Raw genomic sequence first — 26,171 nt, 5'->3', positions numbered from 1 at the left:
AGCTAGGTTAACTTCAGCATCCACCCCAAGCCCTATCCTGTGAGTTTAGACCACTGCAGCATTAGCAGGGTTTTCAGGAATAGTGCATCATCCATGCTGTGGATGTTCCTTTCTGCGAAGTATCAAAAATGGAGATAAGACTTTTCTTGTGGATCCCTGATTTCTAGGTGACATGATCCAAAGAGCATTTAGATCACTTCAAGTTCAAGTATTGCATAGATGCCTTGTGTAATTTTGCTTGGTGCCTTCTGGAAGCATCAGATAGTGGCTACTGCTAGATGCATGATACTGATGTCTGACCTTAATCTGGTCCAGCAACAGACAGGATTCTAGCTGGCCTAAACATCTGTGTAATATTGAAGTTGGATTTTGCTCTTCAAAGCTTGTCTTAGGTCTTCCTGAAGCTGTGGTAGATCACACTGGAGTTGAATCCTTCCATGGATGAGCTGTTTCCTCAATAATTGGTGCCATGTGTTTTTTGGCACCATCCTGCTTTTCTTTAGTGTTAGACAGGTGTTTATTTTTCCCGTGTTTTGTCCCAATGAGCATTTATGGCTGGCCAAAGGGAAATCTCTCCCTTGTGCTCCACTAACCGGATGGCTCAGGAGATTGGAAATGAGTCTCTTACTTCTAGGTCATCAATTCCCATATGGCGTTGGATCAGGAGCAACTAAAAGTCATTCCCATCTGATGGTCTTTTAGTGGCCCCTGTGTAATGATTTGCTGATCTCAGTCTGGTCCCCAGTGAGCAAATGTTCACGTTACAGAAACAACCTCCAGCATTGGTGCTTGGCCTCCTTGTTGAGAGGCTGGAGATTAATTAAGCCATTTCCCTCTTTCTCCTAGTACCATGATGGCTGGAAACCATGTGGGAAGCTTGCCTGCGGCTATCCGTGTTCTGGGAACAGACAGAAGATTGACTTTGCCAACCTGCACTTTCTCTCTCTCTCACAGACACACAGCTTTAAAAGTTACCTCTCTGCATTAGAATAAGGATTAACTCCAAATGAGAGAGTGGAGAATGCAAGTTACAGTGCAGTCCAGTGTAACTTCAGTACTAAAATAAGGGATAGTTAAGGGTGAACTTACCTCTTGCCATAATGATTTTTTAAACTACTGGCAATCTTGCCCCGACTGACCCCAGTCAGAATGGATAGCTATTAAATGAAATAAGTGCTGAAGTTTGCTAATCAGGACATGAATCTGCCATGAGCCCATACTCTCAATTCAGTGGGAGGAGTTTTGATCAATCATGGGTGAAAGGGAGTTCATCCCAATCAGAGTCTTTTTCAGCATCCCCAAAGAAAGTACCCGTATCTGCTTTCCCTGGTATCAGGCAGCATAAAGTTGTGCATGCAAGGGACTAGGAATTTTCTCAATGTCAGGGTTTTGGGTTAAACAAGTAATTTCAGGAATGCAACTTTCAGTCTGATCTGTGCAAAGGAGGTTCACGAGACGCTCTGCTGCCATGTGTTTATGTAGCTTGCAGCCTGGCAGCTTTCCTGCCTCACTTCCCCTTGGTTCATGTGCAGACTGAACATGTTTGCCAGCCACGTGTCAGGAGAACTGATGTCCTGATTTGAACTTGGGTGGTTTATTTTTTTATGTGAGCATTAAGGTTAAGCATAGTACTAGCTCACACCCACCAGTATTTAGTGACTTGCAGACCCAGCTAAACTTTACAGCACTGCAGAAAACAAATGACTTATGGCAGCATTTCCAAGCATGATTGCAGTAGGGTGAGTAGTGGAGCAGAGTAAAATTACTATTGTGATCCCTAAGTGGTGACATGAGTTAGATTCTCAATATTGATCTGCTCTACAAAGCACCAGTGCTGTGGGGAACAAGTGTCTCATGTCTCATAAAGCAGTTTCTTCATCTGGATGATCAGCTCCAAAGCAAATGCTGGCTAGGATGCAGGGCTGCATGTGCAGTGATTTCGAGGCTGTGAAGCAACCACAAATCCAACAGACTGTACAGCAACAGCTGTGCTAACTGCATAGCTCATCTTCCGCCAGATGTCATTGTTTGCCTTTCTCCTCTTGTACTGAAAATCTATACAGTAAATATACTTCTGTAGAGGTGTGTGCAGGGCTTCCCTTTAAAGAATGGCATTTCCTACTATACTTTCATCTTATCCCAATACAGTGCTATCCCTGAAAGTCCCCAGCAGTGCCTGGCCCATGCTTCATAAATATTAAAAGATAGTAGTTCTTAATTTAAAAAAAAGGAAAACTTTAAACATGCATATGAATGAAGTCTAAACAAGTTACATTAGAGTAAACAAGTAATTTGTTCTGCTTTGGGGATATAGGGTGGAATTATTTGATAAATTCCTAAAATCAAACTGGTTGTGTTTCATGAATCTGATCCTTAGATTATGGTTTGTCATGCCTGTGGGTCTCTGCTAGTGAAAAGAGTGTTTCTGTTCGACCATTTGTGGGCAGTATTTTAAAATAAAACTAATATAAAATATTTGCATTGATAGTTCAACCAAAAAAAACCCCAACAACCCACCTTGGTATAAAACAGTTTTCATTGGAAGCAGCTATAAAATGGCTTTTTAAAGTCCCAAGTCTGAATTTCTGTGGTCTGTTTTGCAGTAACTAGAACGGTATTGCTGAACAATATCTGATCTGTTTCAGTCATGAAACTTGGCATAATGTAGGGATGGGCAGACAGCAGCCACTGGGCTTCTTTCTGCAGTATTGCGTGCAGCTGTCCTTTAATGCCCTATAGAGACTACAGATCTCTGAGTGCAATAGTCTGTCTCGATCAAGCAAATGACTCTTGGACCATTGCATGCTGAGTCCCTTTGGGCCAGACTGGCAGATTGCCACCAGCCCTCAATTTTATGCCCATTATAGGTAGTGCCCTTGAGTTCAAGACAAGGTGAGGGTTGTCGTGCTGTAACCCTGAATCATTCTGTTTCAGAGAAAGTCAAGTAAAGCCAAGGAGAAGAAACAGAAGCGACTGGAGGAACGGGCTGCCATGGATGCTGTTTGTGCTAAGGTAGAAGCAGCCAATAAAGTAAGTGTCTCCTCCGCCCCTCCCCCCAAACAAGCGTTAACTCCACCCTATCATAATTTGAGGACTAGCTGGCCCTGAGATTGTTAATGGGATATACAGAGACTAATGGTAGAGACCCAATCTCCCTCATGGATTTGGGCAATTGAATAGCTCAGAGGATTAATATTAGGGGATGAGGAGCTTTACACCTCCAGCTTGTTGTGTCCTAAAAGTCATTACGGTCTGGTGGCCATTCCATGGTACGTGTGAAATGAGTTGATGGATCCATGTTACAAAAGCCGCCATCAACGCTGACAACAGTGTTGGCAGTTTCCTCAGAGGCCAGGCATTGAAAGACTGGAGATTGAAATGCCACCTTCTTTCTACAGAGGGTCCCTACACATCAGGAGTGAGGAGTCCTTGTAGGGTTATGCAGGGGGGAGAGGCAGTGTTGTCTAGTAGATAGAGCACTTGGGAAACTTGGGCACAGCTTGGCCACTGGCATGCTGCGTGACCTTGGGCAAGTTACATCCAAGCTCTGTGCCTCCGTTTCTCCCTCTGTAAAATGGAGATGATGATACTGATCTCTGTAAGGCATTTTGGTATCTATGGATGAAAAGTACAGTAACTCCTCACTTAAAGTCATCCCGGTTAACGTTGTTTCGTCGTTACGTTGCTGATCAATTAGAGAACATGCTCGTTTAAAGTTGCGCAATGCTCCCTTATAACACCATTTGGCAGCCGCCTGCTTTGTCCACTGCTTGCAGGAGGAGCAGCCTGTGGGAGCTAGCTGGTGGGAGCTTTGAACCAGGATGGACTGGCAGCCCCCCTATCAGCTCCCCGTTCCCCTAAGTTCCCTGTGTGGCAGCCGCCCAGCAGGCTATCATTTGCTGGCAGTTCAGCTGTCCCTTCCCCCACTGCCATGTGCTGCTCCTGCCCTCTGCCTTAGAGCTGCTCTCTGGAGCCTCCTGCTTGCTGTACATGGGGAGTGAAAGGGGGGCTAATGTCAGGGTGTCCCTCTCCCTCCTGCTCCTGCACCCTGCTTGCCCCATTTCCATAGAGCAGGGGCAGGACACGACAGGGCTCAGGACGTAGGGAGCTTGCTGGCAGAAGCTGCTGTCTCAACTTGCTGATCTATTTAAAAAGGCAGTGTACTTAGAGTGGGGTCAGTGTACTTAAAAGGGCAATGCGCATCTCTCTCTCTCACACACAGGGTGTGTCTCTCTGTCTGCCATGCTGTCTCCCCTCCCTCCATTCGTGCTGCCTTGTAGAGTGTGAGGCTACATTAACAACGTGTTAACCCTTGAGGCCTCAGCCGATTGCTAGTTCATCATTTAGCAGTAAGGCATTCCCTGGGAAATATCCCACCCTCTGACTTCATCACCTCAACCAAGCTTCACAATCATCATTGCTGTGTACCAGTATTAAATTGTTTGTTTAAAACTTATACTCTGTGTGTGTGTAGATATAGATATAGATAATATAGTATTTTGTCTGGTGAAAAAAATTTCCCTGGAACCTAACTCCCCCATTTACATTAATTCTTATAGGGAAATTGGATTCGCTTAACATCGTTTCGCTTAAAGTCACATTTTTCAGGAACATAACTATAACGTTAAGTAAGAGGAGTTACTGTACTATATCTGAGCATTATTACTATGGAAGAGAATACATTCTGCCACTCCCACATTCTATGGATAAATGGAATCTCCAGGGCGGTTGCTCTCTAGTGGTTTTCTATAGCTCTCATTGCCATATCTATGCACTTCCAATGATAAATTAAATCTGTAGGGTGAGGTGCCTATTGGATTTCATGGAGTCTTCTGCTCTTCTCTCCTTAACCAAAGAAGGAGGAGAGGAAGGATGGTCTAGGGCAGGGGCAGTCAATAGGTGGCCTGCAGGCCAAATCTGGACCGGGAGACACTTGAATGGACCGCAAAATCATTTTATTTACTTACTATTATCATTACTGTTATTGCACTGTGAAAAATATTTCTCTGGAGTCTGGACCTTGATTATATCTTGACCAAGAAATATGGACTTTGACAAAAAATAATTGACTACCCCTGGTCTAGGGGTTAGGAAAGTAGCCTGGGAGATCAGGGTTCAAGTCCCTGCTTGTGATCTTGGGCAAGTCACTTAGGCTTTGTCTACACTGACACTTTCATCGTTAAAGCTTTTGTTGCTCAGCAATGTGAAAAAACAGCTCCTGGACAACAAAAGTTTTAACGACACAAAGCACCGGTGTGGACAGCACTTTATCAGCAGGAGCCATGCTCCTGGTAACAAAGCTAACACCCCTCGTTGGAAGTGGTTTTATTTTGTTACTGGGATAGCTCTCTCCCAGCAATAAAGAGCGGCTGCACAGTACACCTTACAATAGCACAGCCTCCCCATTATAATGTGTGCAATGTATCCATAGCCTTAGTCTCTATGCTTCCATTGCCCATCTGCAAAATGGGGATAATAGTAGAGGGGAGTTGTGAAGATAAATGTATGAAAGATTGTGAAGCACTCAAATACTATGGCGATGTGGGGGACACCTACCATAGAAAGACATTTATGTATTTGAATTTTCCTCCTGTCAGTGATTGGGTTCACCCCAGACTAGCCCGGAGAGGGTTAACAGGGCTCAGAAGGGGCCAATTAACCTGATAGGCCAGGGGTTGGCAAACTTTTTGGGCCGAGGGCCACATCTGGGTGAGGAAATTGTATGCAGGGCTGGGGCAGAGGGTTGGGGTGCGGGACTGTGAGGTGCAGGAAGGGGCTCAGGGCAAGGGATTGGGGCAGAGGAGGAGTGTGGGGTGTATGAAGGGGCTCAGGGAAAGGGGTTGGGGTGCAGGAGGTGTGGGGTGTGACAGGTGGCTCAGGGCAGGGAGTTGGGGTGCAGGAGGGGTGCAAGGTGCAGGCAGGGGGCTTAGGGCAGGGAGTTGGGGGGCGGGATGCAGAAGGGCTTCGGGCTCCAGGGTGGCAGTGGTGTGCACCGGGACCAGGGCAGGCTCCCTGCATGCCTGCCCTGTCCCTAGCTCTGCGTCGCTCCAGGAAGCACTGCCACCCCTGGGGGGAGAGGGGGAAGCGGAGGGCTCCATGTGCGCTGCCCTTGCTGCGCCTCCAGGTACCTCCCCTGAAGCTCCCATTGGCCGCAGTTCCCTGTTCCCAGCCAATGGGAGCCGAGGGGGGCGATGCCTGGAGGCAAAAGCAACGCACGGAGCCCTCTGCCTACCCGCCCAGGGGGCCTCAGGGACCTGGTGCCGGCCACTTCTGGAGAGTGGCGCAGGGTCCGCGGCGCCACGGGGGGCAGTCCTGTGGGCCGGATCCAAAGCCCCGAAGGGCCGAATCCGGACCATGGGCCGTAGTTTACCCACCCCTGTGATAGGCCACTCCTAAAGGAGGATTAGTCTTGATAGGCAATCCCTGATTGAGGATGGAGCCCAGGGAGCAGGCAGAGCTGGTATAAGGCCAGTGAGGGCAGAAGGAGACTGTGGTGTGGAAGCCTGCAGTCATTCTCTGGTCTTAGAGAGGGAAAAGGAGAAAACCCATAGGGAGAGTAGAAGCCCTGGGATTCTGTCCCTGAGGAAAGAACTTAACCAGAGAGGTGGTGGAGAAAGAAGCCTGATAGAGGTGGAGTAGGAAAAGGCTCAGGGGAACAGCAGCCAGGTTTGAGACAATGCAGACCTTGACCACTGAGTCAAATGTCCCTGAACTAGAACCCAGACTAGTGGGTGGGCCTTGGTTCCCCTACCAGCCACTAGAGAAGTGGCACAGTCTGGGCAGTGAATTGGAAGACTTCCTGAGACAGTTCATATGGAGAGACTTTGATGCCCTGGAAGGGGGAAATCACATAGTGACCTGGCTGAAGGGCCAAGCCACGAAGAGAGAACACCCTGTATCATGAAGAGCGAGAGTACCCCAAATCCTGGAGTGTGAGAGGGGACACAGCATGAAAGATAGATAGTGGGAGTATCAGACCTGGGAGGTATCAGACCAGGGAGTTCCATTATCCAGATGCAGCCACAAGGAGACACCCTAACAGTGAGTAAAGAACCCCTTTACAGTGCCAGTTATGGAGAAGATCAAACATGCTTTGTCTCGGAGGAGGGTCCCTGAAAGTGGTCAGACTGCAGATCACACTTTTTAATCTCCTATGGACGCTCGTTCCTCAGCTGGACTCCCACGACCAGGAGCGCTCTATGCGCTTTTTAAGCCACATTGTCCCAGAGAAATCCAGCTGTCAACACAGGTCATGAACAGGGATGAGAACTCCTATATAACTGGCATTATTTTGCAAGAAACTGTCAGCATATCATGTAGCACACTTAAACTTAGGGTATGTCCATGCTGCAGTTGGTGTGTGTGATTGCAGCGTGTGTAGACTCATCTGAATTAGCTAACATGGGTACCAATAGCAGTGAAGTCATGAAAACACAAGCTTCAATGTGGGGTGTACAAGCCCTCCTGGCTATGTACAATGGGGGGAGGGATAGCTCAGTGGTTTGAGCATTGGCCTGCTATACCCAGAGTTGTAAGTTTAATCCTTGAGGGGGCCACTTGGGGATCTGGGGCGAAATCAGTACTTGGTCCTGCTAGTGAAGGCAGGGGGCTGGACTCGATGACCTTTCAAGGTCCCTTCCAGTTCTAGGAGGTGGGATATCTCCATTAATTATTAATTATTATTATTACTCAGCCAGCTGTCCTGCACTGAAGTCTATTCTGCTATGGCCTCACTGTTGTTGGTACCTGAACTAGCTAGATTAATGCTAGCTCGGATATGTCTATACATGCTGCAGTCACACCTCTGAGTGCAGTGTAGACATACCGTAAGTAGTTACTAATGTTCCTTTTTACAGTCCTTTATAGGTTTTCCATTGCTTGAAGTATACAGCCATTTAAACAAGTATGCCTCAGTGTATATTTTCACAGATCAGTGTTAAATGAAACACAAAAGGGTGATTACAATCCTTCTATCTTGTCTCTTACACAGATGGCTGTCAGTGTAGTGGCCTATCTGCCTAACCGGAATTCCCCTTTAGTTTCAGTTAGATGCACTATTTTTTGTTCTGTTTATTAACTGCTTAGCATTGCTGTGCACTGTTAGCTGCTACTTCCCACCCCAGAGATGGTGGGTGGGTGACTTGATTGCTTCTTATGCTTTTGCCACCACACAAGGGTGCTTGTTGTCCTGTAGTGCTCGTGTGCTATAATGCTGGGCACTTTAGGAATGTATGCACTAATAATAGTAATTATAAAACACTCAAAGGTGCTTGAATGAGAGATGAGAAAGGATGTTCTAGTGCAGTGGTCACCAACTGGTTGATCGCGATCGACTGGTCGATCCTAGAGGATCTCCCAGTCGATCGTGATCTCTGGGGGCACAGCGGGGCTGCTGCTAAGACAGGCTCCCTGCCTGCCCCGGCCCCATGCCTGCTTCTGGAAGCAGCCAGCGCGGGTGGGGGGGCAGGAGTCTCCCTCCACACGCTGCTCCTGCCTGCAAGCACCGCCCCCACAGCTCCCATTGTCCGGGAATGGGGAGCTGTGGACAATGGGAGCTGCGGGGGCGGTGTTTGCAGAGATGGCCAGCGCGCGGAGTCCCATACCACCTGCCCTCCCCGGGGGCCGCAGGGACACATTGGCCCCTTCCAGGAGCGGCGTGGGGCCGAGGTAGGCAGGGAGCCTGCCTTAGCGGCAGCCAACCAGAAGCTGCTGGAGATAAGTGCTGCCCAACAGGAGGTTGTGCCTCAGCCCTGACCCCCCTCCTGGAGCTAGCACCCCGAACCCCCTCCTGCACCTCAAGCCCCAGCCCTGACCCCCCTCCCAGAGCCAGCACCCCCACCCCCTCCTGCATCCCAACACTCTGCTCCAGCCCTGACCTCCCTTCCAGAACCAGCACCCCATACCCCCTCATACACCCCAACCTCCTGCCCCAGCCCTGACCCCCCTCCCAGAGCCAGCAGCCTGTACCCCACCCTGCCACAGCCCAGAACCCCCTCCTGCACCCAAACTCCCTCCTGGAGCTTGCACCCCTCACCCCCCTCCTGCACCACAACCCCTGCCCCAGGCTCAGCCCAGAGTCCCCTCCTACATTGCGAACCCCCCGGCTCCAGCCCAGAGCCCGCACCCCCTCCCAAACCCCTACCACAGCCCAGTGAAAGTGAGTGAAGGTGGGGGAGAATGGAGTGAGTGGGGCGGGGCTTTGGGTAAGGGGCAAGGCCTTGGGGAAGGGGCGGGATAGATCGTGGGTTGCCCTTAAATTCAAAAAGTGATCTTGGGCTTATAAAGGTTGGAGACCACTGGTCTAATGGTTATGGTGTTAGCCAGGGATTTAGGAGATTAGTTCAATTCCCTACTGTGTCCCAGGCTTCCTCTGAGACTTTGGGTAAATCACTCTATTCCTTGGTTTCACCACAGCTGCAGCTATGCCGCTGTAGCGCAGACTCTTCCTACATCAACAGAAGGGATTTTTCCCTTCAGTGTAGTTAATCCACCTGTCCAAGAGGCAATAGCTTGGTTGATGGAAGAACTATTCCATTGACTTAGCCATTTCTACAGTGTGGGTTAAGTCGACCTAACTATGTCACACAAGGCATGAAAGTTTTCTCAGTCCTGAGCGATGTAGTTAATCCAGAGGTGGGCCACGGCCAATTGGAGCTGCAGGGGTGGTGCCTGCGGACAGGGCAGCGCGCAGAGCCGCCTGGCTGCACCTCCACATAGGAGCCAGAGGGGGGACATTCTACTGCTTTTGGGAGCTGCATGAGGTAAGCGTCACCCAGAGCCTGCACCCCTAACCACCTCCTGCGCCCCAATCTCCTGCCCCCCAGCCCTGATCCCCCTCCTGCCCTCTGAACCCCTCAGTCCCAGCCCAGAGCACCCTCCTGCACCCCAAACCCTTCATCCCCAGCCCTACCGCAGAGCCTGCACCCTCAGCCAGAGCCCTACCCCTCTGCACCCCAACCCCCCGCCCCAGCCTGGAACCCCCTCCCACACCCTGAACTCCTAATTTGTTGCCCCACCCCAGAGCCCACACCCCCAGCTGGAGCCCTCACTCCCCCCCCCCCCCCGCACCCCAACCCCAATTTCCTGAGCTTCGTGGCCCATCATACAATTTCCATACCCAGATGTGGCCCGAGGGCCAAAAAGTTTGCCCACCCCTGAGTTAGTCAATCTAATTTTTAGGTGTAGACCAGGCCTTAAATAAGAGATATAGAAAGACAGTGGATTTTTCTTGTTTATACTTGGTTTTGGCTGTAGAATGGAAGAATGGTTGAGTCCATCCTCCAGTAAGGCTGTGTATGGAACCAAGCAATTAAGCCATCATGAAGAATGTATTCAAAGACAATAAGGAATCTAATGTGCAAGAGCCGCAGTGGTTACTGTAGCAGGGAGGGAGGGGAACGCTGTGTCACTAAACATGAATGTGGCTGTGAGACACTCTAGTGTTCTGCAAACAAAGAAGGAGGCCAAGATGTGCCATATGCCACTTGTTGACTGCCTGACCTGTGCCCGTACTATGGTGCCCTTGGTTCTCAGAAATGCTTTCCAACTTGGCTTTTAAACTCAGCTAAGAGTCTAGAAAATGAGCTGCACCCTGTAATGTCAGCCCATGAGTTACCATTCTAGCTGCAGAATAAGCTACTGCTCTGCTCTTTGCCATGGCGCTGACCCCTCACTCATTCATCTCTGATCACCGTGCATGAAGAGAATCCAAACAATCTGTGCGAAATACCAGCTCCTGCTGACTTTCTGCAGCCTACTCTACTGCTCTAATACCCTGCAGTTTTCCCCTGTCACGGGAAGGGAGCTCCTCTTGTAATTATGGTCTGATCAGCCAGTCTGACTGCTTTTGAAATAAGCAAGGGTTAAGGAATATGGTTTGTTGGAGTGTTGATGTGGGGTGCACAATAATGCTTCTCAGGTGCTGGCTGCAGCTCAGCTGTTGTGATTGAACATAGACCTTGAAAGAACAAAGCTCCTCTCTTGTTTTTTCTAAACAGCTGAAAGCTCCTCCCCTCTTCCCCCTTCAAGGCATCTGTGCCTCGTTATATAGACAACGGGGCTAGCGATCCTTCTCCAGAGCATTTCAGGAAGCAAGGTAAAAACAGAGTCTTAAAGCTATGAAAGGAGGAGAATCATGAACGAAGGCGGACACCCTCTATTCACCCAACATCACTCTGTAGTTTGACTGCTTCATGTGCATTAACATCTAATTTTCTAGGGTGTGATTTCTCTTTTTTTCCCCTGTAGCTTGGAGACCCCTTAGAAGCCTTCCCAGTGTTCAAGAAATACGACAGGAATGGGTGAGCAAATGCTCCTTACTTAGTCCTTCACGACACTGTGGTCCAATGGCTAGAGCAATGCACTGGACCCAGGACACCTGAACTTTAATCCCAAGTCTGTCACTGTCCTGTTGTCTGACCTCAGGAAAGTCCCTTCGTCTCTCTGTGCCTCAGTTTCCCCTCCCACACTTTGCTGGTTTATACTGTGAGCTCTTCAGGGCATAGGCTCTCTCACCATGGGCCTGTGCAGCACCTGGCACAACAAGGCTCCCCCATCCCAATTGTGGGGTGTGTGTGGGTGTGCTTTAGATCCATAATGTATCTAATAAAAATAAAGCTTGTTGAGCAACTTTGAGGTAGTGAGAGGAAGATAAAGCCAGTGTTGGTGCTAGGATGGGTTGTGAAGGAAAATATTAATACTAAGTATTTTTCCTGTCTGCTAATGCCCCTTATTTTCTCTGAAAGATGAGGTTACAGCATAGTGAGAGAGAGAGAACTTGGTTTCAGTTGTGGGGAGAAGTAGATTCAACTGGGCAGGGGAAATGTTGGGACTTTAAATACTCGTAGTGTGTTACCCGCAAAAGGCCCCAGCTGAAGGGTGAGGTCAGCACTGTGCTGAGCACTTCATGGGCCTCATCAGAGACAGTACCTACCCCAAAGAGTTTCCAATCTAAATAGCCAAAGGAAGGATTATTCTCTCCATGTTACGGCTGGAGGAACTGAGGCCCAGAGAGGTTCAGTGACTTGCCCAAGGTCTCAGAGGGAGTCTGCCATAGAGCTGGCAATTGACCTCCAGTCTCCAGCACAAGGCCAGTCTTTGTCTACCTTCTCTTTTTCCTCTTCTTCATACACATAATGCTAGGCTGAATTCCTGATGCCGGGATAGCACAGTGCTGGGTGCTTTAGATATATAAATTCAATAGAAACCTCTCTTGCTTGCATGTAAGTGCTGAGGTCAGGATACAAATCCCCTCTTCTTCATCTGTGGCTGACTAGGCTTCCCTGTACAGTAAGTGTGACCCACTGGTGAGCGTGTATTACAGATTCCTCTGTGTGCCTGATCTGCACAGGAGAGGAGTCTGCTACAGGCCTAGCTAGGGAGCTTTGGTTGTTTAGCTCAAGGTGTAATAGCTGATGCTTTGAGCTGTGGAGGTCCCTGGTTCAATCTGACCAGCCAGTTTAAAAGCAAGCTGAAATTGCTTGGGTATCTTGGTGCATGGCTTGCCTGGTGCTAAGTGCTGCTTTCCCATCTCTCTTTTCACAGTTTAAACGTCTCCATCGAGTGTAAGCGGGTGTCGGGCATGAACCAGGCTACAGTCGACTGGGCTTTCGAACTAACCAAAACAAATATGCAAACTCTGTAAGTCCAGGCCAGAGTGGGGGACCCTGTCCCTGGGGCAAGCTGGTGCTGACATGATTTCTGAGGACTCCCTGGCCGCCACAGATACTGAAGTAAAACCTTCCCCAACTGCAAGGCTACCAATGAGAACCGAGCACCAGGCGCTGGGGATATTGTGAGGAAGCGCTGCCCCCTTCCAGAACGCACACATCCTGGTAGATGGTTTCCTAGGCCATTGTAGAATAGCCACGGGTCCCACCAGCTGTGCTTGGAGTATTGTTCTGCTAGGGATAGTTAATGTGATCAGCCTTCCATGGGGGAATGTGTCCCCCCTTTCATTCTAGACCGAGTTGTGACTGGACTAGATGACCTGTCGAGGTCCGTTCCAGTCCTACATTTCTATGATTCTAAAGCAAATTTTATTTTCTGACCTGTGTCAGACAGGATGTCATACTAGATGATCTAATGCTCCCTTCTGGCCTTTAAAATCTGTGGATCTATCAAAATCCTACTGTGGGTTCTGTACCTTGGGTTGAACCAGATCTACTACCTAGCCCCAGAGTATTGCAGAATCCTGAATCTGTAGGGAATAGTGGGACCCCCAATGACGGACCTGTCTGGTTTTAAGATAAAGTTAGATAAGTTTATGGAGGGAATGGTTTAATGGTAAAACATAGTAGTCAAGGAAAGCCAAGCAATGGTGGGTAAATAGTATAATGGCTAACGGGGTCGGGCTGGAGACTCTTGCCTATATGCTCGGGGTCTTACTGATCGCCACATTTGGGGTCGGGAAGGAATTTTCCTCCAGGGCAGATTGGCTGAGTCTCTGGAGGTTTTTCGCCTTCCTCCGCAGCATGGGGCAGGGATCTCTAGCAGGAGGGTCTCTGCCGATTGCAGTCACTAAAAACAGGACTGGGGACTTCAACAGCAGAGTCCAGGGAAGGGGTAGGGACGGTTTTATGGCCTGCAGCATGCAGGGGGTCAGACCAGATGATCATAATGGTCCCTTCTGACCTTAAAGTCTATGAGTCTATGACAGGGTTATGGCGAAAGTATTTCCTCATTCTTGATCACTGTCTAGAAGTACTTACACGGGGAGCAGATAGAAAAGGGGCCTTGAATCCAGTTGACGACAGCAGAATGAGATCCAGTGTCTGGGAACTGAAGCTACAAATTCAGGCTAGAAATAAGGTGCAGATTTTTAACAGGGAGGGTGATTAACCATCAAAACAACTTACTTAGGGATATTGTGGATTCTCCATCACTTAGAGTCTTCAAATCAAGATCACACGTCTCTTACTAAAAATGACACATTCTCAACCTTGCTCGATGTGTGAATCTATGGGTGAGATTCTCTGCCCTTTATTATGCAAGAAGTCTGTCTAGGGGCATGTCTAGATGAACAAGGCAAGCCGGGGTGTAAATCTATAGCACTCCAGAATGCTGCACCTTAACTGTCCATGTGGATCATGCTGCTATGCACTAAAAGTTCCTTAATACGCTTTGCATAATTCAGTTTGAAACAGCAGTAGGTCAAAGTGCGCTAGGAAACTTTTTAGTGTGCAGTAGCAGGGTCCACACGGACATTTAGGTTCTGGCCTTCTGGAGTGCTGTATATTTACACCCCAACTTGTCTTGCAGTAAGTATTTGTCTAGATGTGCCCTAGATGATCATAATGGTTCCTCTGGCCTTAAAATCTATTAATCTTCTCATCTGGATCTCTGTAGATGGAAGGGGCCAGCAGTAGAAATCCTGAGAACAGTGTATGCAGGAAGCAAGGGGACCAGAGTGCTGGGACCATCATGCTTTCTGCAGAAGGAGCGTTGAGCTGCCCTTGTTCCTCTTCTCCCTGCCTGCAGGTATGAGCAGAGCGAGTGGGGCTGGAAAGACCGAGAGAAGCGGGAAGAGATGACAGATGACAGAGCTTGGTACCTGATCGCTTGGGAAGATAGCTCTGTCCCTGTGGCGTTCTCGCACTTCCGGTTTGACGTGGAGTGCGGGGACGAAGTCCTGTACTGGTATGTGTCCTAGCACCTACTCCCTTTGTTTTAGGAACAAGCATTGCCTTCTGCCCATCTCCTCTAAACAGAGAGCGAAAGAGTAGGGAAGTGATTTGACACAGCTTGCCAGTGGCAGAGCCAGAAGTAGATCTCTATCTACCTGAATTCCAGTCCAGTCCCCTGTCAACTAGATTACACTGCCACCCCTTCGCCCTGCCTTTGCTGCATTCCTTTGTTTGCTCCATGAGCAGAATGTGCCTCTCCTGGATTCACCCTCATGCTATAGGCCATAACTGTCATGTCAAGCTCTTTCCTAAGAGGAAAGAGTGATGCTGCTGGCCAGGGAATGGTCCTATATCACTTTTGCCCCCTCAAGCAGTGTGATTTAGGGCTTAGACCAGTGATAGTCAGACTGAGGTTCGTGAGCTGCAAGTGGCTCCTGCGGCTTTTTGCAACACATGATATTAAAACACTGTGTGATTTAATAATTTATCAATCTAAGTTATTAACCAATCAGGATGCTTTTACTATGTTATTAACCAATTGTAGTTGATAAAATAATACTTGGTCAGTCGTTTTACTTTGAGAATTATATATATGTATATAAAAACCTAAATATTCCCTCTGTCATACTGTTTAAATATGGATATATAACACTATAGTAAATGAAACAACGAATTCACACTACTGTGGCTCATTTGGGTAACATTGATCACTAATTTGGCTCCTGAACCACTGAGGTCTGAGTATCACTGGCTTAGAATCAGGACTGGGTGTTGTGTTCTAATCTGGGTTCTAATCCTGGCTTTGCTACTGATTTGCTGACCTTCCCCCCAGGGTGCCTCAAACTCTCCTCTACAGAATATGGCTGATGCCTGCCTGCTGCATGGGGTGGGCGGCAAGGCTGGTTTAACATTAGAGAGAGGCTTCTGGCTGAGATACTTGATGAGATGGAGAGTCAATGAAGTGGAGAGTTACGGAAAGGCTGGTCTCTCTTATACACAAGGGTCTCACCCCAATAGTGGTGGGACAGGGGTTCAGAGATTGACTGGAATGAGTCCATGGAGGGTAATTGTGAACTGGATCCTGAATTAAATGGGAAATTTTTTCTGTGTGATGAGGCAAGTTGTGTTGTTTTGCATTTGCTAGTGTCTGCAGAACAAAGACATGAAGAAGTTGAGCAATATAAATATATCATGGGTGTGCGTAAGCATTGCTAGTGTGATGCCTGCAAATTTTCTTGCTGTATGGATTTCAGGACGTTGCACGTATAAGATCTTGAAACTTCATGTTGTAAGGTATTCGTTTCCTCTCCCCTCCCACTTTCCTCCCAGCTATGAAGTGCAGTTGGAAAGCAAAGTCAGAAGGAAAGGTCTTGGCAAGTTCCTCATACAGATTCTGCAGCTCATGGCAAATAGGTGAGTTGCTGTTCCACATGGCATGTAAAGTCTGTTTTGAAATAATTGTCAGTTTTATAGCCTTCAGTTTAAAGTGTGAATCAATCTGTTTAGTTTATCAAAAAGAAGATCATGGGGAACTTCTGAAGTACCAACGATTCCTTTAACCTAGTGGAGAAAGGCAGAACAAAAACCACTAGCTGGAAATTATAGCCCGACGCATTCATGTTAGAAATAAGCTACCAGTTGCTAATACTGAGGGTGATTAACCATTGGAACAAATTCCTAAGGGAAGTGGTGGATTCTCTCTCTCGATGTCTGCAAATCCAGATTGGCTGCCTTTCTGGAAGATGCTTTAGTCAAACAAGATATTTTGCTCAATACAGGGATAACTGGGTGACATTCTCTGGCCTGTGCTATACAGGAGTTCAGGCTAAATGTGGCCTTAAACTCTTACTCTGTATAGTCATAACATCACACAGTAAAAGCAACAGCACCTAGTACACTGTGGAAAAGCAAAGACTGTTGGACAACCATCTTCTCACATACTCACCCCTAAACTTACAAGGTTGTTGTCTTGTCACTTTTTTCCCCACAATGTTTTTTTTTTCCAGGGACCTCTGAGCTCATAGTGTCTGTCTCACTCCTGATCAGAATTGCTCAGTTGATGAGAGATTTTCCCCCCTTCCCTGCGAGTATTGTAAACTGACTCTGGGATCTGACAGTCAAGCTGGGTCCTCTGCAATTTCCATCTCCTCACAAGTGATAAGCATTCTGCAATTGGACTGTAGCTAACAATTCGATGGAAGATGCATCAGCAAAAGTAGACTCTAGATTCCTCTTCCACAGCTAGGCCAGCTCTTCCGAGGTCCACAGGAGCATAAAATAGTAAAAGAAAACTTTTACCCACCAAGTGCTCTCTGTCTCTTTGGAGTCAGAGTTGCTAAACATAAGGAAATATATCTTTAATACACCCACGCTTCAAATGGCATGTGTTCAAAGGGTCAGTTTTGGTTAGCTTGGACTAAAATTTGGATTTTAATTTATTTGAACCTATGAATAAACTTTTTGATAGATTTCAAGGCCAGAAGGAACCATTAGATTATCTAGTCTGACCTCCTGTATAGCACAGGCTGGAGCATTTCAACCAGTTACCCCTGCATTGAGCCCAATAACTTGTTTGACTAAAGCATCTTCAGGAAAGGCAGCTAGTCTTGAATCCGTCAAGAGATGGAGAATCCGCCACTTCCCTTGGCAAAGTGTTCCAAAGTTAATCACCCTTGTTAAAAATTTTGTGAAACCAAATAGTAGGAAAAAAGATTCAACGAACAAATTGTGTGTTGCCATAGTGTGTGCATCTGTATAAATAACATTTGTAGTCTGAGGCCCATGTCCTGCAAACACATAATGCCTTGGCTACATACACAAGTTGTACTGCTTTCACTATTCCAGTGTAATTAAAGTGGTACAATCCTCCTAGTGTGGATGCAGTTACATTGGTTTAAAAGGGCTTATACCAGTACAGATCTTCCTGTCTGAGCAAGGTAATAAGCCATATTGGTTTAAGACATCTTTATACTGCTATAACTGCATCCGCATTAGGGGTTGTACTGGTATAATGGTGAAAATCACACCCCAGCCTGTTATGATAAATAGCTTCCCGAGATGGAGCGCTCCTCTATGATTGTGCATAGGAACAGCAACTACTTTCAAGAAGTGCTTGATGAGAGAGAACAGTGTATGTGAAAGAGGGAATAAAATGTGAATGTTGCAGTTTTGGCTCTCTCCTCTTATACTTGAACGGTGAACATCACAGACAGTTATATCGGTAAAACATTTAAGTGTAGACCATGCCTTAGGCATGTCTTGTCTTTGAGTTGACCTGTTGCAGTCAACAGGACAACTTGCATCTATAAAGTTCAGCATGCATATAGGTGTGTATAGAGTCAGGCCCTGAAATGTTGCTTTTCAGCATTTGAAGCCCAATCTGAACCCAACAGAATGGTGCCGAGTGCTGAGAACCTGGAAGTCCCACTGACAGAAAAACAAGATTGCTGACCACACCCTCCAGTTAGAGCCCGTCTGTCCCCAGGGCCTCCGCTCCCAACCAGGCTGTGCCCGCCCTGCTCAAAGCTGTGCTGTCTCCCAGGTCACAGCTCCCTCAGCCCAGTTGCTGCCTGGGCTCCCAGCTCTGAGCTGGGCTGCGTCCACTTGGCTCCCCGCTCCCAGGTCAGCTGTGCCTGCCCGGCTCCCCACTCTCAGATGGACGTGCCCTGAGCTCCTGTAGGGGGCCCAGCAGCTGCCCGGAGTCTCTCAGCTCCCCACGGGATCATTAAGTGTCAGTATTCCTTGGATTCCTTTTGTATTATTCTTTGGACACTGACTGCTGGGCCTCTCTCTTGCCTTTCAGCACACAGATGAAGAAAGTCATGCTAACAGTATTTAAACACAATCATGGGGCCTATCAATTCTTCAGAGAAGCGTTACAGTAAGGAACTTACCCTAACTCTTGCTTTCCTGCTTTCCATGGAGGGAGCTGGATGGGGGGAGGCCTGTTATTTATTTAATATGGTAGTACACTGACTGCTCCGTCATTTCCGTTTGTAACACGTTGTTCACACAACTGTCTTTCAGTGCTATGGCAACGTTACGCTAAAGGGGAGAGGCCGTGGGGACGGTAGACTAGGATGGATGGGAATGGGTGGTGGTGATAAGGACGGGTGCACGAGGACCTGGCCATCTGCTCACTACTTAAAGGCACCATAGAGAGGTGGGTTTTCAAGTCTCTCTGCTTCTCTTGCTTACTAGTAGCCTTTCTTGCAAGATACCCTCCCACCCCAAGTGACACAGAGGTAGCTCCATTGGAACTGATTTGCATTAACTATAGCCAATGCTTGTTCCCTTGTCAGTTGAGCTTTCTCTTTATTGTCTCTTAACTATAGATGCAGAGGAGGATTGTTTTAGCTACTGACTGTCTAGTGCATTTCATCCACAAAGCTCATACTTAACCATCACTACACTACTCCAGTTTTACAGATGCACAGAGAGGGAAAGTGACTTGAAAACAGAACCCATCTCTCCCCACCCCTGGTCCTGTGCCCTGTCCGTTGGACCATGCTATCTAAAACTATATTGTCTTTAGAGTGGTTCTTGCATAGCTAATTCTTGCCTAGAGCAAAAAGTGACGGGGGAAGAAACACATTTACCAACTGAAATGGGAAGCACCCACACTCAAACGCACCTCTTTGGGTGATGTGTTTGTTATCACTTCAGATTTATCAACAATGCTTTCCACTCCGTCAGCTTTAATTCCCCATGTGTGTGCCATGCTGGGGGACAAGGAAGGGATTTGGATAATGCGGAGGTTCGTATAAGAGAGCAGAGACCCCTGGCCAGGACTGCGAGGAGGATGAGCCCCCAGCCAAGGGGAGGCCATCCTGCTGCTGACTGGCTCCTGTGGCAGCGCAGGGAGCCCCCTGCAGCCCCGTTGTCACCAGAGTGATTGAGAAGGGCTGTGACAGCAGAGCTGCAGGGGGCTTCCTGCACTGCCACAGGGCTGGTGATCTCTGTAAGGAGACGCTGCAGACCTGCAGGGAGCCCTGTGCAGCTCTGCTGTCAGGGGAGTGAGTGGGTGGGACAGAGCAGAGATCCCCAGCCAGGACTGTGAGGAGGAGGAGCTCCCAGCTATGTGGGAGGCCACCCTGCTTCTGAATGGCTCCTGCCTCTTGATTATCATGCTATTTGGATAATTGGAAGTAGACTGTACCAGGGGATTGTGTATGCAGGACTTCACCTTTACAACAATACAGGATTAGGGAGAAATCTGTTATTCTGATTCCTTTTTGTAAATTGAGGCTAAAGCAGAGAAGAGTGCAATGGGAGAACTGTCTAGGGGTGTGGATAACCCAACCTGTGCACCATTGGCAGGGGTCAGGGCAAGATCCCTAAGGCTAAGTGAAGGTGACTAGTATTAAGCAGTCTCTAACGTGGTGTGTTTCCTAAGTTCCTAGGCGCCAGAAAGTAGCTTCTCTCTCTGTTGTTTTGTACCTCTGCAGGTTTGAAATTGATGACACCTCGCCCAGCATGTCTGGCTGCTGCGGGGATGACTGCTCCTATGAGATCCTCAGCCGAAGAACTAAATTTGGTGAGAGCCAGCACTCTCACTCGGGCAGCCACTGCGGAGGCTGCTGCCACTGAGTCTGAACCGCCTCTTTGTGTAATCCTCCTTGCAAACGCACCCCTTCATCTTCTTTCCCTGCCATCCCCATCCTCACATACTCCTTAAGATAGGTCACCGCCTGCCTCTTAAGTCAAGAGACTTAGACCACGTTCCGGAGTGCGTATGAAATTGCTCTCCTCTGTGCAGGAGGCACTAGAAGTCAAAGTCCTGTCCAGCTCTTGGACCTAGTGCTCTGACCTCAAACAGGAAGCACCAAAGGTGTGAGTCTGAGGACACTAAGTGAAAGCAACTTCAAAGCATAGGTTAAGGAAGCGGCGATAGCACAGGGCATGCAATGAGGACAGTGAGCCAGTAGCCTCTCTCTCACCCGACCCCCCTCCCACCGACCTGCGTGATGTAAGAGGTTTGGAGCAAGAGCAATGACATGGCTTTATTACCCACATCTCACTCCCTGCGAACACCATCTAGGGATTAGCATTGTTCTTTCCCAAGGTGCTCTGTGGAGCCTTAGAACCCATTACAATGCAAATACAAGATTCTGAGCCAAATAACACAGGCACATCTTAGAACCTTTGAGAATTTCTTTATGCTTCACCCAGCCCTCATGGGTCCCAAGTTCAAGGTTCCATGTATCACCTGTAACACCTTTATGGTGATGGCTTCTGCAGAGGAAATGCAGAGGGCCATGCTCAAGTTTTGATGGGCAATTTCCAGCTCTTCCTGGCTTTAAAATGTAAATTACAACCTGTAACTTTTGGGATCTTAAACCTGGATGAAAAAAAACATCCCTAACAACTTTGTGTGCAAAACTCCTTTCACTTTCTTTGCTAGGGCAAGGAGAGGCTTTTTAGTGTTTTTGCTTCCCTGAGGTTGGTACCAAGTACTAAGAAGACATATAAGTGGATTGTAAAATCATTGTATTGGGAACATTTCTGGCTCAGCTGAAATGCATGTGGCTTGGCAGTTACATGTGGCAGTCAGGGATTGAGTGCAGATGTGCAATGGTTCTCAGTCTGAGGTTGGCACGCCACAACCCTGTTGCTTTCTTGTGTTCCAGCTATAGTGTGCTTTCCACTGAAGCAGAGCAGACCTGGGAGCTCTATAAGGCTGAGGGAGCTAGCAACTGTAATGGGATTACTTGATTGTATTGACTGTGGGTGATCAATAATAGTCAGATCTCATGTGATGGCTCTAATCTCTCTGCAATAGCTGCCCTACACCTGACTGTAAGAGCATGGGACTAAACTGAGAGCTTCCATGTTCTACTGAAGACACCCAGCTCAAGTAATTTCCCCTCTCTGGGGCTTGGTTTCCCCATATGTAACCGGGATTCTACTGACCCAGCTAATGTCTGTAAACGCTTGAGATCCTGGGGTGGCAGGCGCTAGGGAAGCACAAAGTCTTTCTGGCCGAGTATAGTCCATGGATGGGAGGGTGGAGAGGGGCAGACGCCACACCAGTGTTGGCTGGAACAAGTCACATAGCTTAGTGCTCTACTGGAAACATGCTGAGAACCAGGTTAGCATAAAGGATCCATAATGTAGGTCTAGCCATGGTCTGTTGGCCTCATGAAAGGGAGGTTGTAGAAAGCAGCCAGTGGTAGGAACATTCTGGATCTTGTGATTTTTTTTTTTTTTTTAAGGCCTCTCTGTAACTTTTTCTTCTCAAGGATAGGAAATTTCATGGAGTCTGTGACTCCTTTTTATTCTTAAGCTTCTCACAGAAGTCCCCCCCACCGCATGGGGAGGACAATCCTTCATCTCCCATACCCCCAGAACAGGCCAGTGACTCATTGCTTGAGTTCCAGCCTCTATTTTTACCAAATTCAAACTGTCGGTAGGAACAGTGACAAGTTCCTCATTGCAGTAGATGCCTTTTGCCCTTCCTCAGAGCACGGCATTCCATCCTGAGCCAGGAAGCAGGAGGGCATGCTCCCCCTTTCGCCTCAGTGAGGTGTGTTGGCATCCAAGCCCTCTCTGGGGATCCTGGTGGGGCCCAACTGGAGTCAATGGGACTCTTTAAATCTCCTTTGTCTCAGAGCAGCTGTTGTGGTAGGGACCTCTGTCTCCATCTTATCAGGTGCCCCTGTTGTGGGTGGAACCTTTATCTGCATTTCACCCACTTGGGGGTTCTGACCTATACCTGTTCCAACCTCTGCCTGGGGGAGTAGGACCTCTGTCTGTCATACCAGGTGTTGCATCTATGGGGGAGTAATGACCTCTATCTGCATTGCACATGCTGGGTAGGACGTCGATCTATCTTGCACTAAGTTTTGCACCTGCTGGGGGTAGGACCTCTATCCATGTTGCACCATGCACACCCAGTTACAGAGACCTTTTGATCTGATGCATTCGTCGTTAAGTGTTGCCGTCCTTTATGCCCATCCCCTCTCCCAGTTGGTCCAGTATGGGCTCCTCTGTTTCTGCTCCTTGCGGGGTGGAACCTCCCCTTTATCTGTCGGTTTTAGCTCCATTATTCTCAGCCTCCCATGCCCTGTGGCAGCCCCAGCACTTCACTGCCAGCCCAGGGTCTGGATGTAGAAGCGCTTTGCTTTACCTGCCACAGAGAGACACAATCTGAACTCTGCTGCAATTTGGCCTCTTTCTGGGGTGGGAGAGGTCCCTGTCGGAGTTGTGAAATGCGTCTAGTTGAGCTAGCTACTTTCTAGCTCTGAGAACCACCATTCGCTGGGCTTGCTGCACAGAAACGTAATATGGGCTTGATTTTTCAGAGAGTCAAACACCCCATTTGCCATGGGAATTGGACCCATAATTCTGATAAGCACCTGTGAAATCCCAGCCATAGCTCTTCTACAAAGGCATGTTATTTAGGGACAGGGAATAACCTGTTTGTTTTTACAGGGATAGCTTTTTACTTGAGATCTGCTTCTCTCTTCCTAACCATTTGCCTCCTTCCACCCCTGCCAACTTGCACTTTGAGAGAAAGATGCTTTAAACTTTGGCCCACACAACCCTGCGATTTCGCATCTTTGAGGACAAAGATGCTCATTTTGAAGGGAGATTGGGAGCAATGGGATAAATCATGCTGCTGTTTAGCTGCTGATATTCACTCTTCAGATTTGCTGGGCATGGAGGCCAGGATTTTTGAAGGGACTAGTGATTTTGGCTGCACCCATATTTATATTCCTAACTTGACATCTTAAAAGAGGCCTGGTTTTCAGAAGGCACTGATGTCTCTGAGGCATCTCTAGATGGGTAGAACCAAAAATAAACTAGTCACTGTAGAAACTGTTACCGACCAGTGCATGCTTTCCTCCCTTAGCTGTGGCTAAGGACTAGCTGAAAAGGGGCTAGCTGCTGACCTGCAGAGAAGATTCCTACCGCTGCATGGAGAATTCAGGGTTTAAAGCTGAACTCTTAACACCTTTCAAACACAAATGCAGAGCCATTAACCTACAGCCTGAATGAAGGGGATCCAGAATGACTTGCGACTTTCCACACATTCATGAGGGATTTTTGAGACCTTTCTTCCGGGTCAGCAATGTCCAGTGTCATTTGCTGGCATTGCTTAGTATGCACCGGGTCATTAAACTGATGGGATATTCTTTCTTAATGGCCACTATGTCTCCTGCTTCGCTCAAGGTCAGAGGCATGTGGCCCCGCATTCAGCCTCAGCAGCGCTATCATTTTGGATTGGATCATCCTGTCTTGACCAGTTCAGTCTGGCTAATGCTTATGGCTGTAGTGCCTAATGTTGCCTCAGCCTCCAAAAGTGTTCCCCTCCCGTGTCTGATTTCTCCTGGCGTGTGGACAGGTGGTGCTGCATCTCCTCTGAGTGCCTCTCTTGTACATGAAAGCCTCAGGACCCTACTGCTGCTGCCACCTCCTCCAGCTCTTTATACCAGGGATGGGCTTACATCCTCTCCTAAGTAGCCAGCTGTGATTGCGGCTCCTTTTGCCACCCCCTACTTAATGCTGCCCCTCTGCTCTGTGTTTCTGAGGGCAGAGGCAGGGCTGCTTGCAACCAGGGAGCATCTGTTTCCGCATCAAAATCATCACAATCCCTTAAATGAGGAGGACCCTGTAAACAGCAAGTCAGCTTTTGTTGGTGCTCCACTCCTGCTCACTGCCTATTTGCAGGCTAAACTCCCAGCCAGAATGGCATTCCTCTTTAGCCAGGTGAGAATCCCTTCCTCTTCTTTCTAACAAGTTGCATCAGCAGCCAATGTTAGCCCTCTTCCTCCCACCTTTCAGCATAGCCTTGGCACCACATGTGCAATGAGCAGAGGATTACTTTGGCACCGGTTGTAGCTACATAGCAGGCTGCATTTGCATGGCACATGGATGTGGAGCATTTCGTGCTATTCCCCTGCTATTATGTCTGAGAAAATGACAGTAATTCACCAATTCCCAAAATGACTCTCTCCCTACTCGGTTTATTAGCGAAGTCCTAGGGTGGTTTTAACCCCTTGGCACCCAGTATTTGTCTTTCAGCAGACACGCGCCTCATTCTGCTGACATCGGGTTGCTTTGATTAGTATCAAAGAACATGGAAGCATTTTGAGGGAGTCAAACTGCATTAAATTTAAGCAGGTCAGGTTTAAGACCTGACAACTCTTGGCCTGTAGTTTTGGCATCTGTGTCCCAACTAGATTTGTTTTGAGAAATCTAGCGCTGTGTACGCTGGACTCTTGATCCTCTATACACCCCGTGTTGACTCCTTAGCTCTGAGGGCTGTGTCTGAAAGCCACATACCAAGTTTGGGGGAATGCAGTGTGTTTATAGTGGGTGGTTGTGTTGTTTAATTTCTCCCTTTCTCCACATATGAAATCCTCCTTCAGTCTGTCTCTGTGATCCCAGGTAGTGGTTTTTCCTCCTCAGACTGGATTCTGAAACTTACCCCTCAGTCTCACTAAACCAACTCAGCCGAAGCACCTGTTTAAACAGGGACTCAAGCCTTGCTTAACACTAAGCACGTGCTCGGGTGCTTTGCCGGATAGGGAAGCTTTGATGAATCTGGGTAGCTCTCTGCCAAGCAGTGAATTCCAACCAATACAAGGATGCTGTTTGTTTTTTTTAATGACTCCCTTGCCACTTTTTTTCCTGGACTTGGTCTCCTTTTATGTCAATCAGCCCAATAACTGCTCTGTGGCATGTGTGATAGTGGGTGAATTTTATAGCTAGCTGCAGTTAGGCCTGCTTAAAAAAGCAAAATAGTAATTTCTCCTCTGGGCACTCTCCTTGCTTTCCTCGCTGTCTTCTGCCTATCATAAATGGAGTCACCAGTTAGATCCCAAAGCAGATTGGTGTGTGTGACTGTACTTTGTCCATCTTTTTACCAGCTCATTCTCTTCATTGTGAACATACAGACAGATCTTCTTGGAAGGGGTGGAAGGTTCTAAAACAAACCCAGTTTTGTTTTTTTTGTTTTTTGTTTAAAGGAAAATTCCTCCTTCATCCCCTTTTTACATTAGGGACTCTCTCTTACCCCCTCTTTTCCTCCCCGTCCCAGATTATTCTAACTGTGGCTAAACAAAAAGGGCTCCTCAGAAAATTCCTCTCTCCCTTCTCCCCTTTAATAAATATATTCTTTGACTTAGCAAGTTGATCTATACTTTTGTTTGTCTTCTTGGTACCTTTTGAGATAGGATCTCCTCCCCCAATAAATGCCAAGTCTAGTTTGACAGACATAGCTGACCTGTTTGTACTGTATAATTTTTACTGAGGTCGGGGCATGTTACATTTTTTTTCCTAAGCCTTGTCTCTCTTTTTTCACTTTTTAAGTTGATCATGTGTTGGGACTTCTGCGTGCGTGTGCATGTGTAAGGTCATTTTATTTGTTTTTTTTCCCCTTTCCGTTTCTAAAGGAAAATTTAAAATAAAACCTCACTTCTGATGTTGTTGGTTTTTTTAACTAGTAACTATTCTCACTGGAATCAAAGGGAAAAAGCTAATCTTTTTGCATTGGTTTTATTTGTATGTTACAAATAAAAACAGTTTGTTCAATGTCTGGTG

At 47.7% G+C, this 26,171-nt stretch overlaps 1 protein-coding gene across 5 annotated transcripts in view; it reads left to right on the top strand.

The window, feature by feature from the left end:
* Nucleotides 1-26,171, top strand: part of NAA40 (N-alpha-acetyltransferase 40, NatD catalytic subunit) — a 34,418-nt gene that overhangs the window by 3,315 nt on the left and 4,932 nt on the right. For 2 of the 5 annotated variants that reach the window (XM_008179665.4, XM_008179663.4), the window contains exons 3-10: nucleotides 847-1,739; nucleotides 2,935-3,030; nucleotides 11,248-11,300; nucleotides 12,544-12,639; nucleotides 14,479-14,637; nucleotides 15,954-16,037; nucleotides 18,427-18,504; nucleotides 20,072-20,160. In XM_008179665.4, the coding sequence (XP_008177887.1) occupies nucleotides 1,701-1,739; nucleotides 2,935-3,030; nucleotides 11,248-11,300; nucleotides 12,544-12,639; nucleotides 14,479-14,637; nucleotides 15,954-16,037; nucleotides 18,427-18,504; nucleotides 20,072-20,160 (694 nt within the window). In that variant the 5' untranslated portion in view covers nucleotides 847-1,700. Of the gene's footprint in view, nucleotides 1-846; nucleotides 2,083-2,934; nucleotides 3,031-11,247; nucleotides 11,301-12,543; nucleotides 12,640-14,478; nucleotides 14,638-15,953; nucleotides 16,038-18,426; nucleotides 18,505-20,071; nucleotides 26,163-26,171 lie in introns of those variants that run through there. The other 3 variants (XM_008179661.4, XM_065551107.1, XM_005305554.5) reach the window with 3 other exon arrangements.

The sequence above is a fragment of the Chrysemys picta genome, chromosome 7, assembly GCF_011386835.1.
Source record: "Chrysemys picta bellii isolate R12L10 chromosome 7, ASM1138683v2, whole genome shotgun sequence".
In the NCBI taxonomy this organism is placed as follows: domain Eukaryota; kingdom Metazoa; phylum Chordata; order Testudines; family Emydidae; genus Chrysemys; species Chrysemys picta.
This window is presented reverse-complemented; position numbering and strand designations above follow the sequence as displayed.